The sequence below is a fragment of the Silurus meridionalis genome, chromosome 22 (assembly GCF_014805685.1).
Source record: "Silurus meridionalis isolate SWU-2019-XX chromosome 22, ASM1480568v1, whole genome shotgun sequence".
Classification (NCBI taxonomy): Eukaryota; Metazoa; Chordata; class Actinopteri; order Siluriformes; family Siluridae; genus Silurus; species Silurus meridionalis.
The window spans coordinates 8,112,007-8,124,659 of record NC_060905.1 but is presented as its reverse complement, the minus strand read 5'-3'; the positions used below and the strand labels follow the sequence as shown (position 1 = coordinate 8,124,659).

General features: G+C 38.7%; 1 protein-coding gene across 1 annotated transcript in view; it reads left to right on the top strand.

Annotated features, from left to right (window-relative positions):
* Window positions 1-12,305, top strand: part of gna12a (guanine nucleotide binding protein (G protein) alpha 12a) — a 43,608-nt gene extending 31,303 nt beyond the window's left edge. Inside the window, exons 3-4 of the mRNA XM_046834809.1 lie at window positions 7,495-7,545; window positions 9,739-12,305. Of these exons, the coding sequence (XP_046690765.1) occupies window positions 7,495-7,545; window positions 9,739-10,308 (621 nt within the window). The 3' untranslated portion in view covers window positions 10,309-12,305. The remainder of the gene's footprint in view (window positions 1-7,494; window positions 7,546-9,738) is intronic.
* Window positions 12,306-12,653: the final 348 nt, after the last annotated feature.

Here is a 12,653-nt window from a genome sequence, read left to right as displayed (position 1 = left end):
TATAAAAATAAAACAAAAGAGTTCTTCAGTATCTTTTAAATGACCATGTATGTGCTGTAGGGCATTTAGCTAACTTTGAGAGCTCTATTTCTGACCAAAGAAAAATGCATCTGGCGTTGCCACAGAGCTTAATATATTCTAATGTATCGTTTACAAAATCCCTCAAGTCACAGCCTTTTTTAATCAATCAATCATGCTGACCTGGCTGAAGTGGCTGACCTCGCCATTCTGCCCTGTGCTTGCCCTCTAGCCTCACTCTCACGCTAACGTACTCAGTAGTTGCTACTGTTAGCACTAGTTTCAAGCATTTATACATAGTTATACAGTATATATACACAGCATGTGATCATATGTACTGTAATAACACAGAGTAAAAAACTTGCTGTTTTTGAGGCTAAATAAACTATTGAAAGCTTATGATTTATTTCTTTCATTATTTACTTTTTACATACCGGTCAGTGATCATAACACTACTGAATGCCCCACTATGATGATTTGGGAAATGTGTGATAAAGTGTAGCACTGTTTTTTTTTTTTGGCACATGCTGAAATTTAAGCAAAAAGCGTGACTATGTTTAGCTTAGGTAGAGTAGGGTGGTGTGTTACTGCATTTAGAAAAGAAGTCAAAGATGTCGTGTTTAAGATCAGAGGTTTTGTGTGAGTGTGTGTTAATGTGTTATGTGTATTTGCATGTTGATGGCGAACAGGGCCAGATGGGGCTTCCATAATGAAGCTGTCATGGAAGAGTGCAGGCACTCGAACAAATGGACAGATGGAATGACACAGCTGGACAGTAAACCTGTGTGAGCCACAGCCTTTTGGAGAAGTTAAAGTTATACTTCTTGAACTCATAAACTTGAACTTAAAACTTCTATTGGCTTCACCAATAGAAACCAGATGAGGATCTGCCAAAGAAATTCGGTGTCTGCCTGGTCACAGGGTTAATTACTGATTCACTAGTTAATGGCTTACACCTGTGACCAGAATATTCTGTTTTCTAGTCCTGAGTCTGGTAGGGGTTCACAGAAAACAGCTTGCAGCTAGAGGGGTGTCCATAATACAACCATCACTCACAAACTTTTGTTTGGTGACCATTTATATTCTTAATGCTGTACATTTTCCAATAACTGAAATTTCTCAAAACCTCTTAATCCAGCATCAGTGCCTGATCTCACTTTTGCTTTTGGAGCGGAATGAACACAAATCTCCACAGCTGTACACCAATATCCAGCGCAAAGCCTTCCTCGAAGAGTGGGGCTTATTATAAGAACAAATCTGGAATGCACAGTTCAACAAGTACATGTGGGTCTGAAGGTCAGGTGTCCACAAACTTTTGGCTATTAAGTGCATACTTGGCTATCTAATATCTAATGTATCACATAATATTGTCACTTAGAACGAAGTCTATAAAAATGGTGAGAAAGCCAAGAGAAATGCAGTTTTTGTGCAGTGCTATCTGTATTGTTTTGATGAGAAATAGCTGGCACAGTCACACAACATTTGTTCTGTTTCTCCTAACAATACTTTATTCCATCTGTCCTAACACAATTTTGGAACTTCTATCCATCAGGACTTTGGGAATACCACCACTCCTATCTCAGTAACTTGGCAATAATTTGATCATGTACAATATGTTGCTTTCAAAACATGTCTCAAAACCCAGACACCTTCATAGCTTTCAAAACACTGACTTTTAAGGCAGCATAAACCAAGCTATCTTCATAGCTGTTTTTTGCTTTCAGACTGAAGCTATGTTTGATCAGGCTCCTCCATTGTACTGCCTACAATGAACAATCTGGAGCTATTTATATGACAGAAGTTTAGGGATTGAAATAAAGAAGTTTGTACACTGCAATTAGTTGCAGATTGATTTCCACAGCTACCAATTAGATTCATCTGATGGTCATTATACTCTGGTTATTTAAACATCACTTCAATTCAGTCTCAGCTTGCGTTTGAGCTGTGTTTAACTAGTCATGGTTCATCAGGTCATGTAGGCACTGATTTGACTAGGCCGTAGAGAATCACAGCCAATATTCAAGTCAAGTCAAGTTTATTTCTATAGCGCTTTTCACAACGGACATTATCTCAAAGCACTTTTACAGAATTGAACAGTTAAGGTGAACGATGTGTATTTATCCCTGATGAGCAGCCATGGCAACTCAGTGTGAATTGAAATTATATTACTCATAATACAACAGTTTTATTACTGTAGCAAAGAATCACTGATATTTCAGTCAACATATTCTTAAATGTTCTGTTTATTTTTAGTGTGCTAAAGAAAATCGATCACAAAACACCTACACACAGAGCCCGTCGACTAGCTGGCTTAGCTAGCTCACATTGATTTGTACTTTGCTGTCTCTCCTTCTTTATCGAAAAATCAAAAAATTATTTGTCACATACACATACATACAGAGTACGACATGCAGTGAAATGCTTTTCTTTAACTAATAGGCTTTAATATTTGAAGTTATATATGATATTATTGAGAATTGTATCATATTTGCAGATGATCATGCTACACTACCATCGTAACTGTTTAGACTTATGTATCATCACACGGAAAATGCCAGATCAGTGATTTAACAGAAGCCTTTCTCTAAAAACAAGTAAGTAGAAATCCAACCTTGCAGAACCAGCTATCTTCCAGGACCTATCTTCCCATATCGATACTGCCTAATCTCAGCTCTGGAGATATAACAGAACACTATAGCAGAAAAAAAATCATGATAGAAGTCTCCAAACATCCTCAACTTTTGTGAAGTATTTCACATCGAATAGTTTTTTTTTTGCACAGCTTGTGTAATTGCTTACATATTTCACACATTGTGTTTTAGGCTAAGATATGTTTATAAAACACATCCATTTTCCTTATACAGGTCTGCCATTGTCAAAACATAATATAAAGATGAAAGGATGAGGTTTACAGTTACAGTAAAATCAACAGGGCTTGGTAGGCCTGGAGAGCTGAGATGTTCTGGAGAAGGTGCCACAACTCCATGTGGGGGATTCATAGGATTTCTTCTCTTATGTCCAAGCCAAACAATTAATCTCACTCCAGGGATCTGGAACTCAAGATTGGTTTGTTTTGCATGAGGATTATTTACATTTACTCGGACGAGAAGCAGAGACATTGGCCTCTGTTCCAGGCCACAGAGGAGGAGTTTCAACAGAGCATTCAATTGCCATATTGTTATGGATTTAATATTTTTGAATGTCATATCAAACGTTAATTGAAGTTGCAGAGAGCAAATCTATTCATTATTCCAGAAAATAGCTTATGTATAAAATTCCTTGGATACGTTTAGAGAAGTTGCGAGATCATCGATAAAAATCGCAATAATATGATACAATAAGTATCATACTAAAAAAAATATAAAGCAGAAGTAATGATGTTTGTTTTCGACGTGAAATTTGTTGACTCAGAGGTTCGGGTGCAGGTCTTTGTTAGCTCAGCTGGACCCGAATGCATATCAACAATTTATTGAGTTTAGCTAGACTGAATAATTTCAGCATTTTGTTTACATAAAATAATGATTCATTTACTTGCCCATGATGTCGAACTGAGAAACTGAGTTATCTTTATCTTTGTTTTTTTTTGACTTTTTTTTTTTCCTTTGTTCAGCTCTCAAACTTTGTTCCTTTGGCTGACGTGAATTACCACTGGGGAGGAAGAGGTTATAGCTTCCTCCAACTTGTTTCTTACCAGCTCTCTGCTTGGCTCTGCTTAATCATCCTTTCCCTTTTCTCACTCAAGGAATACCCAAGGGGATGGCTTGAGCACGCTACGCTAAAGCTGATGACTGTGGCCCATTAGTCCATGGTCATGTGCTTTCCCACACTTGTAGAAAGCTTTTTTGGTAGTGAGGGTTGGGGGAGGCGACAAACTGTTTCTCTTTCTCTCTCTCTTTCTCCCTCTCTGGTTATATTTTCAAAGCATTAGTACTCCCTCAACAGTGCTTTACACCAATGTTAACATTTAGGTTTGTGCCCTTTTGCTGAGAAGTGGACCAGATTTATACATATAGGCACCACGTAGCGGAAGTTTCGCCTCAGTGCGCCGCAGGGCCTCGACCTCAGCTGGAGCTCTGAGCTGCGGCTTTAACGTCTGAAGACAGCCCCGGATTTTTTATTATTGCAAGGGAGCAAAGAATGTTTTGATTCTGTGTGCATTTTTCAAGCAAGGGATTGATAAAAGCTACAGGCACTGCTATCAGATATCTGCCCGATTTCCTGTCTGTGTAGGCCCGATGTTTTGTGTGTGTGTGTGTGTGTGTGATAGACAGAGAGATAGAGAGATGTTGGGGTGTGGGGTGTTTGGTGTAGGCCTGTAGCTTGTGACTGAAGGGTGGTTCTATCTCATTAATTCTCTGTTTTCACACACAGCTGTTTCCTGTTGGGAATATGATCCAGGTCAGGGTGTGTGACACACACACACACACACACACACACACACACATATATGGCTGGCTCTCATAGACAATGCTCAGTGAAATACCAAGGCCACTATCCATACCCAGTGAAAAGAAAAGAACCACAGGAAATACAACTCAACACTAATTTTATTTAGCTTCTGCATTTGCAGCCTGGGTAAAGATTTTGGGAGCTTTTTTATGGGAAACAAGTGGAAATTTCAGAGTTGTGCAACAAAAATTAATCATCAGTAGATAAGTGTTATTAGTTTATTCTGGTTCTGGCACAATAATGTTTATATATTCTATCCCATTAACCTTTACAAACGAGTACAAAAAAAGCGCAGAACGATTGGATTTAATAAGCAAATGCTTGGTTTTGGTTTTGTTCTTTTCTAATTTTGGTTTTTGCTTTTAGGCAGAGTATTGGAGAAGTGTTCAGACAAAGATAGGAACATTATCTTAGTGCAAGACTTTCCAGTCCAAAATTGGACCTTTTTTCCCCTTTTTTTCAGAAATAATGGAACTTGTGCAAAGGATAATAAAAGCATGGTATTTATTTTACTTTGCTGCTGCATGCGACAGTGTATAGGGAGACATGTTTAGGATAATTATACCAATCTGCTAAAACATTAAACAGTATCTAAGCAGCTGATCCATTACGTTCTGCAATTTGTGAGGTGGAACCTGGATGGATCAGTCCAGCACATCCCACAGATGCTTGATTGAAATGAGATCTGGGGAATACAGCAACCAGTTCAACACTTTAAACTCTTTTATTATGTTCCTCAAAACATTCATTAACCATTTTGCAGTGTAGCAGAGCACAATTATCCTGTTATTGACTTGAAAGAGCATACTTGGTGTGCTTGCCCATTTTTCATGCTTCCAACATATCAGCTTTGAGGACTTGTTGCCTAATAAATTTTACTCCTATACAGACGCCACTGTAATGCAATAATCCATATTATTAGCTTCAGATTTAAGCAACTGCAGCTGCAACTAACTATTATTTTCATGATCGATTTATGGGGAGAATATTATTATTATTTATTATTTATTTTTTTTATTTCGATTATTCGGATTTTAAAAAATGAATTAAGTTTTTGTATATTATATAGTATATTATAACTACCGTATTCTCCGGACTATAAGCCGCTACTTTTTTCCCATGCTTTAAACATGGCGGCTTAAATAATGAAAATAACGAAGCAGCTAATTTATGGATTTTTCCTGGTTTTCCGGGTTCACAAGCTTCAAGCCGAAAAACTGAGCCCCATAACATTAGACCAATGAAATTGCCAAACGGGTTCAGGTGAACCAATGAAACTCTTTATATTAAATCAGATGCGCTCCCACTGAATCGGGCCACACCACATCATAAATATGGATGATGTTTCTCTGACGTTTGACCTGCCGCTCACTCGGACTGGCAACAGGAAATGTGAATCATTCGTCACACTGAAAACAACCAGGCATGAAAAAAAACACACTTTACCTGTGTTCTAAACTGCATGGCATCGGGAGAAAAGCTTCACCGATGGTGATTTTTAAACGCACGACGATGCCAAAAGATAAACTCTCAAGAGAAATTGTTGTGAAAGGAAGGAGGAAGACAGTGAACAATGACTTTCTGGGTAGGCTACTGTTTAGATACAAGCCGTGTAACAGACACTGTCTTTTGTTAAAGCCTGTGTAAAGTTCATTAGTTTTAGTGTAGAAACCTGCGGCTTTTAGACAGGTGCGGCGTATTTTTGTTCAAAATAAAAATCTTTGAAAAATTCAATGGGTGCGGCTTATATATGGGTGCGCTTAATAGTCTGGCAATTACGGTATATAAAATTCTCATATGTGAGCAACAGTACGATTTCATGCAGAGGAAGAGCACCACAGACGTAATATTTGCTTTGAGTATGTTGAAGGAGAAGTATAGAGAAGGTCAGAAGGAGTTGCATTGTGTGTTTGAGGATTTAGAGAAAGCGTACAACGCTTTTAGAGAAGTGTGTGAGGGTGGTGCAGGACATGAGGACAGTGTGAAGTGTGCAGTAGGAACAACAGACTGGTTTAAGGTGGAGGTTGGACTGCATCAAGGATCGGCTCTGAGCCCTTTCCTGTTTGCAGTGGTGATGGACAGGTTGAAGGACGAGGTCAGACAGGAGTCTCCCTAGACTATGATGTTTACGGATGATATTGTGATTTGTGGGTTGAGTAGGGAGCAGGTTGAGAAGAGCCTGGAGAGCTGAAGGTATGCGCTGGCGAGAAAGGGAATGAAAGTCAGTAGAGGTAAGACAGAGTACATGTGTGTAAATGAGAGGGAGGGCAGTGGAGTGGTGTGGTTACAGGGAGAAGAGGTGGAGAAGGTGGAGGAGTTTAGATGAAGAAAAGTGTGCCGGCAGGGTGGAGTGGGTGGAGAAGAGTGATAGCAGGAGTGATTTGTGATAGAAGGGTATCTGCAAGAGTGATGTTGTATGGTTTAGAGACAGTGGCATTGAGTAAAAGACAGGAGGTGGAGCTGGAGGTAGCAGAGCTGAAGCTGTTGAGGTTTTTGTTGGGAGTGATGAGGTTAGACAGGATTAGAAATGAGTTTATTAGAGGGACAGCGAATGTAGGACGTTTTGGAGAAAGGTGAGGGAGGTGAGATTGAGATGGTTTGAAAATGTGCAGAGGAGGGACATGGGGTATATCGGTAGGAGAATGCTGAGGATGGAGCCACCAGAAAGGAGGAAAAGAGAAAGACCAAGGAGGAGGTTAATGGATGTGGTGAGAGAAGACATGCAGGTAGTTGGTTTGAATGAGGCAGATGTAGAGGACAGGGAGGTATGGAGACAGATGAACCGCTGTGTTTTTTAACAGCTTTGTAATTTTGCAGCCCAACTAATCGATAACGGCATTCATTGACAACAAATTGAATTATCGATTATTATCGATTTTATCGAATTAGTTGTTGCAGCTCTAGTTTTAATGTTTTTTGTTATGATTTAATTATAAAATATGACTCATTCTAAAACCGAAACTGTTTAATGATAACTCTTATGCTGCACCATTAAATTGTTTTTGTGATCAACTTTTTTGTTTCCAGAGTGAGTCAGTGAAGTATTTCCTGGACAACTTGGATCAGATCGGACAGCTGGTAAGTCATGACACCTTCAGTGCTTTTTTAAATAGTTCTCTGATCTTTCCAGTGAAATTGCACAAGCACATATTTTTGGTTCTGTTTCTTGTCAGATAGATTTACATGAGGAGTCATTGTTGTCAAAATGCCCACTCTTTGGCCTGTAGTTCTGTACACCGGTTAGGACAAATGAAAACTGATATGGATGGGAGCATGAGCTCATGATGACACAGCATCACTATTTACTATGAGATGACTGAAAAGTGACAGTAAGAAGAGGCTTTAAAGAGTCACTAACTTTTTTTTTTCAACGAATGTAAGCTGGTGTTTAGAGATGAAATTATTGTCAAATTGTATTGTACATGTACTGTACTGTAAACTCAACAAAAATTGTAAATTACATGTTAAATGTTTTAATTACTACTTTAAATGAGTAATGCAATAGTTTTCAAACACTTTTATGTAGTTTATTAGTACAAACTCTGTTTTGAAATGTGATCCGGCTTCTCCCGAACTATCGGATTTTTCACGGGTTACTCTTATGAAAATAAAAACTATCAAGGTCTCGATTGTCAGTATCGAGGTTCCACTGTATTACTAGATATGAATGGAGAATTTCAAGAAAATAAAGAAAACATTTTTTAAAAGAAAATTGTATGGAGCTATGGTGAAGTTTTCAATAAACAGTATTTCTCCTTATAAAAGAGAACAACTGTTTTGAGATGTTATAACACACTAAGTAAAACAGAAACTTTCATGTTAAAAAAAACAAATAAATGTGCACCATTTAATCCCAAAAATGCATTAATTCCTAAACTGCTGCGAGATAAGAGGAAATAAATCACTTAATATATACACCATATTTTTCGGACTATAAGCCGCTACTTTTTTCCCACGTTTTGAACCCCGCGGCTTAAACAACGAAGCGGCTTATTTATGAATTTTTCCTGGGTTTTTCCCGGTTTCACAAACTTCAAGCCAAAAAACTGAACCCCATATCATTAAACCAATGAAATTTCTAACGGAAACGAATAAACGTACCTCACCTGTGTTCTGAGCTGCACGGCTTCGGGAGAAAAAAACATTTTTTTTAAACGCAAGATGATGCTAAAAGATAAACTCCCAAGAGAAATAGTTGTGAAAGGAAGGAGGAAGACAGTGAACAATGACTTTCTTGGTAGGCTACTGTTTAGATACAAGCCGTTGTAACGCGTTGAATCAGGGTCATGGGAGAGCTCGCTAACTCCAGTTGCAACAGAAATCATATAAGCACAGACAGATTTCCAAAACTCGTGCTTTTTTATTTTTCTTGTCAACAGCGTTATGGGTTAGTCAAAGAAACTTAGAAATGAGCATCAGAAAATAATAAGGACATAATCCTCGTCTTAAACACACGCAGTAATACTGGAAAGAATGCAGTGGCATGCTATTCCCAAAATACCACTATGCTCCTAAAGGAAGCGCAACATATTTCACCCGTTACACCGTGTGTAACGTGTCTTTCGTTAAAGCCTGTGTAAAGTCCATTAGTGTAGACAGGTGCGGCTTATTTATGTTCAAAATAAAAATATTTGTCAAATTCAGTGCTTATATATGGTGCGCTTTATAGTCCGGGAAATTACGGTACACACTATACAGACAAAAGTACTGGGAGCCATTTGTGGTTTTTAGCACAACGTTGGAGGCACAGTTTTTCAGGGTGTCTTTGGATGCAGTGGTATTAAAATTTCCCTACACTTGAACTAGGAGACCCAAATCTGTTCCAGCCACCTACATGAATATATAGTTTACATGGGTTGGAGTGGCCTGCTATAAAGCTCTGACCTTAAACCTATTGAATACCTTTGGGATTAATTTGAAAACTGCCTGCACCCCAGGCCTCTTTACCTACATCAGTATCTGAATTTCTAATGCCCTTGTGTTTGAATGAGCACAAATCTTAACCAGCACACTACAAAATATAGCAGCACATCCTCCCAGAAGAGTGGAGGTTATTATAACAGTAAATAGGGAATAAATGTAGAATATTCAGGGATATTCAAAAACACATATAAATCGTATGGTGTCCCTAATTTTTATTCGAAAAACTATATTTCTGTATATATGATTTTCTAAATGCAGTAAATGCTGCTGTTATGTATGTGAAATATGTGAATTGTGTATTATAACTTTTTAATCCTTTCTTTTAATATTTGTGTGTGTCTTAAAAAGAATTATCTCCCAAGTCTTCAGGACATCCTCCTGGCCCGCAAGGCCACCAAGGGCATAGTGGAGCATGACTTCATCATCAAAAAGATCCCATTCAAAATGGTGGATGTAGGTGGTCAGCGCTCCCAGAGGCAGAAGTGGTTCCAATGCTTCGACGGCATCACCTCCATCCTCTTCATGGTCTCATCCAGCGAGTACGACCAGGTGCTGATGGAGGACCGCCACACAAACCGCCTGGTGGAGTCCATGAACATTTTTGAGACCATCGTCAACAACAAGCTCTTTTCCAACGTCTCCATAATCCTGTTTCTCAACAAAATGGACCTATTGGTGGAAAAAGTGTCCAAGGTGAGCATTAGCAAGCACTTCCCCGACTTCCGCGGAGACCCGCATCGATTGGAGGATGTCCAGAACTACCTGGTGCAGTGCTTCAAGCGCAAGCGCCGCAACCGCAGCAAGCCGCTCTTCCACCACTTCACCACGGCCATCGACACGGAGAACATCCGCTTCGTCTTCCATGCCGTCAAAGACACCATTCTGCAAGAGAACCTGAAAGACATTATGCTACAGTGACTGACAAAACTCACCTTCATGACACACAACATGACCACTGTAATTCTCACCACTGCGAGACAAGACTGCTTTCTGCACACCATGTCTACACTTTCACATGAACCGATACAGTAGATGCACAAGACTGTTGTGCATTACTGAGTTATTATCAGCTGACTGACTCTTGTGTGTGCTTTTGGCCCGGTGAACCACTATGTAGATAAGGCATCTAGGAAGTGTGATTTGAAACTGTGGTACATGTATATGAGCATATTTGATGGGGAAAAATGAACAATGAAAGATTTTGTGTGTATGTGCGCATGAGCAAAAGGAAATAGACGAGCAGCAAAGAAGGTCTCATGGCATCGACTTGCCGAATCCTCCCAGACTCGAAAAGATGCATTGGAGTAAATGGTCATACAGTCGATTAAATATAGACCTGTTTTCCCCCAAATTGCGGCTGAAGACGCTCTCCGATTCGAAATGGCTGAAAAGGAAAAGACTTTTGACTAAGTTTGAGCATCTCTTTACGGTTGTATTTTGCTTTTTGATCAAGGATAAAACTCCAAGCACTTCTGTTACAAGCTAGTTCTTTTACAACTCTACAGTTTCTTCAATAAGGACCAACCAAAAACTGATCTTCTGCACTAATTGAGTTTGAGCCTTTGGTTTTCCAGATCACTGCAGTTTTATATCCGAACCTAAGATGATCCTTACTAAATATTATATTTGAATTAAGCTGGAGATGTGTATAAATGTGTCATTTTGTACATAGGATTATTATTATTTTTTCTTTTCTAGACACTTTTAACAATACCACTTATATCTCTGGGTCTGGGTCACAAGTACTTTTGATAGTTGGTGTCAAATCACTGGTAATATATATATATAATTTTTTTTCCAAACATCACTAACTTCCAATGATTAAGACACTGGTGAGAGTGTCTTGAGATTTCTGCACTATGTGTGTACTTTATATTTTGGGAAAAGTTACCCAGTAGGTTTTTGTGTTTTAATGGTTCATGCTGTGTATTGCATTTTGTCTGACTAATATAGAAGAAGACTCGGTCCAAGCAGGATTCTAGAAAAAAAAATAGGGGGCTTCTGATCTCGTAGGAGGTGAAGAGTTTCTCCCACAGCTCTGACCCAAAACAACACTGATCTCATTTGACCAGCAGTCTTGTGTTTTACAAAGTTCCAGAGCTCCCCCACTGCTGGAACACTATGAACTCCCAGGGGGGATTTACAAACGTTGAGAAATCAGTAATGCAGCAGATTGACTTTTTCCATGGCTGCCTTTTTTCCCCTCTTCAAGCAGTGCTGAGTCATGCACTCTGCAGTAACATATCACCTCCTCCAAATAAGGCTTTTACACACAGGTGCTGTTTTGGCGGAGTTTTTTTTTCTTCGGTGTTGTGTACAAGACATGTCGACACGTCCATCCCTTCTTTCTGTTGTCCTGGGGGCGAATTATTTTGATCTGAGGAAGACAATGAGTATCTGGGATGCTTTCTCATCAGTTTGTCTGAAACAAGTTCAGGCTTGACAAACATTACAACTTTACTCCTGGTCAGAAATAAGCAGAGTCCATCTGCCCCTGATAAAATGTTCTTGAAGCGGCCGGGAGGGGGTCCGAAACCATGCTGTTGTTTCAGACGGTTCAAATTGCCTTCCATATCTTCCCAAAAGTAAACAGCTCGCAAAAGCCTTATTCATTTTAATTTACACGTATTTATTTTTTTTTACACCGACATTATGCCTTCAAGAGAGAAACCTGTTGGAATGAGGGATTATATAAATTCATAACTTTTGGAAATAAAATCAGACTAGCAGTTGACACACACACACAGTCCTGTTGTTGAGAACGAGAGGGTAAAAAATACTTTTAAAGTGTTCAAACTTGTGCTTATAATTAAGAATAAAATACTTTGTAAATCGTCAGTGTACTGTGTCAAGAAGCAAAATAAAAAAAGAAAAGAAAAGGAAATGCCCTGAGAGTTTGCTCTGATAAATATTCACTAATAGCGATCACTGGTAATATGATCCATTTCCTCTGACTCATTCTGACTCACTGTACTGTTTCTTTACAGATTCTGTGTGACTTTTTAAATGGTTTCTTTTTTTATTCCTCTAGTGACTGTAAAAAAAATTGTGAACATTTCAGATGAACTGTACTCCTGTATATAAGAACTATATAAATTCAGTAAAAAAAATATATAGTGTCATCTTTGTCCAGTATATGAACAGTAAACTATTAATACTTTCAAGCTTGGGATTTAAAAAAAAAAAAAAAACAATCCCTGATTACTACTTTCCAAAAATGTTGTCCTGGACTTGTTTTGAGAGCTCCTTGGTCTTCAGGATGC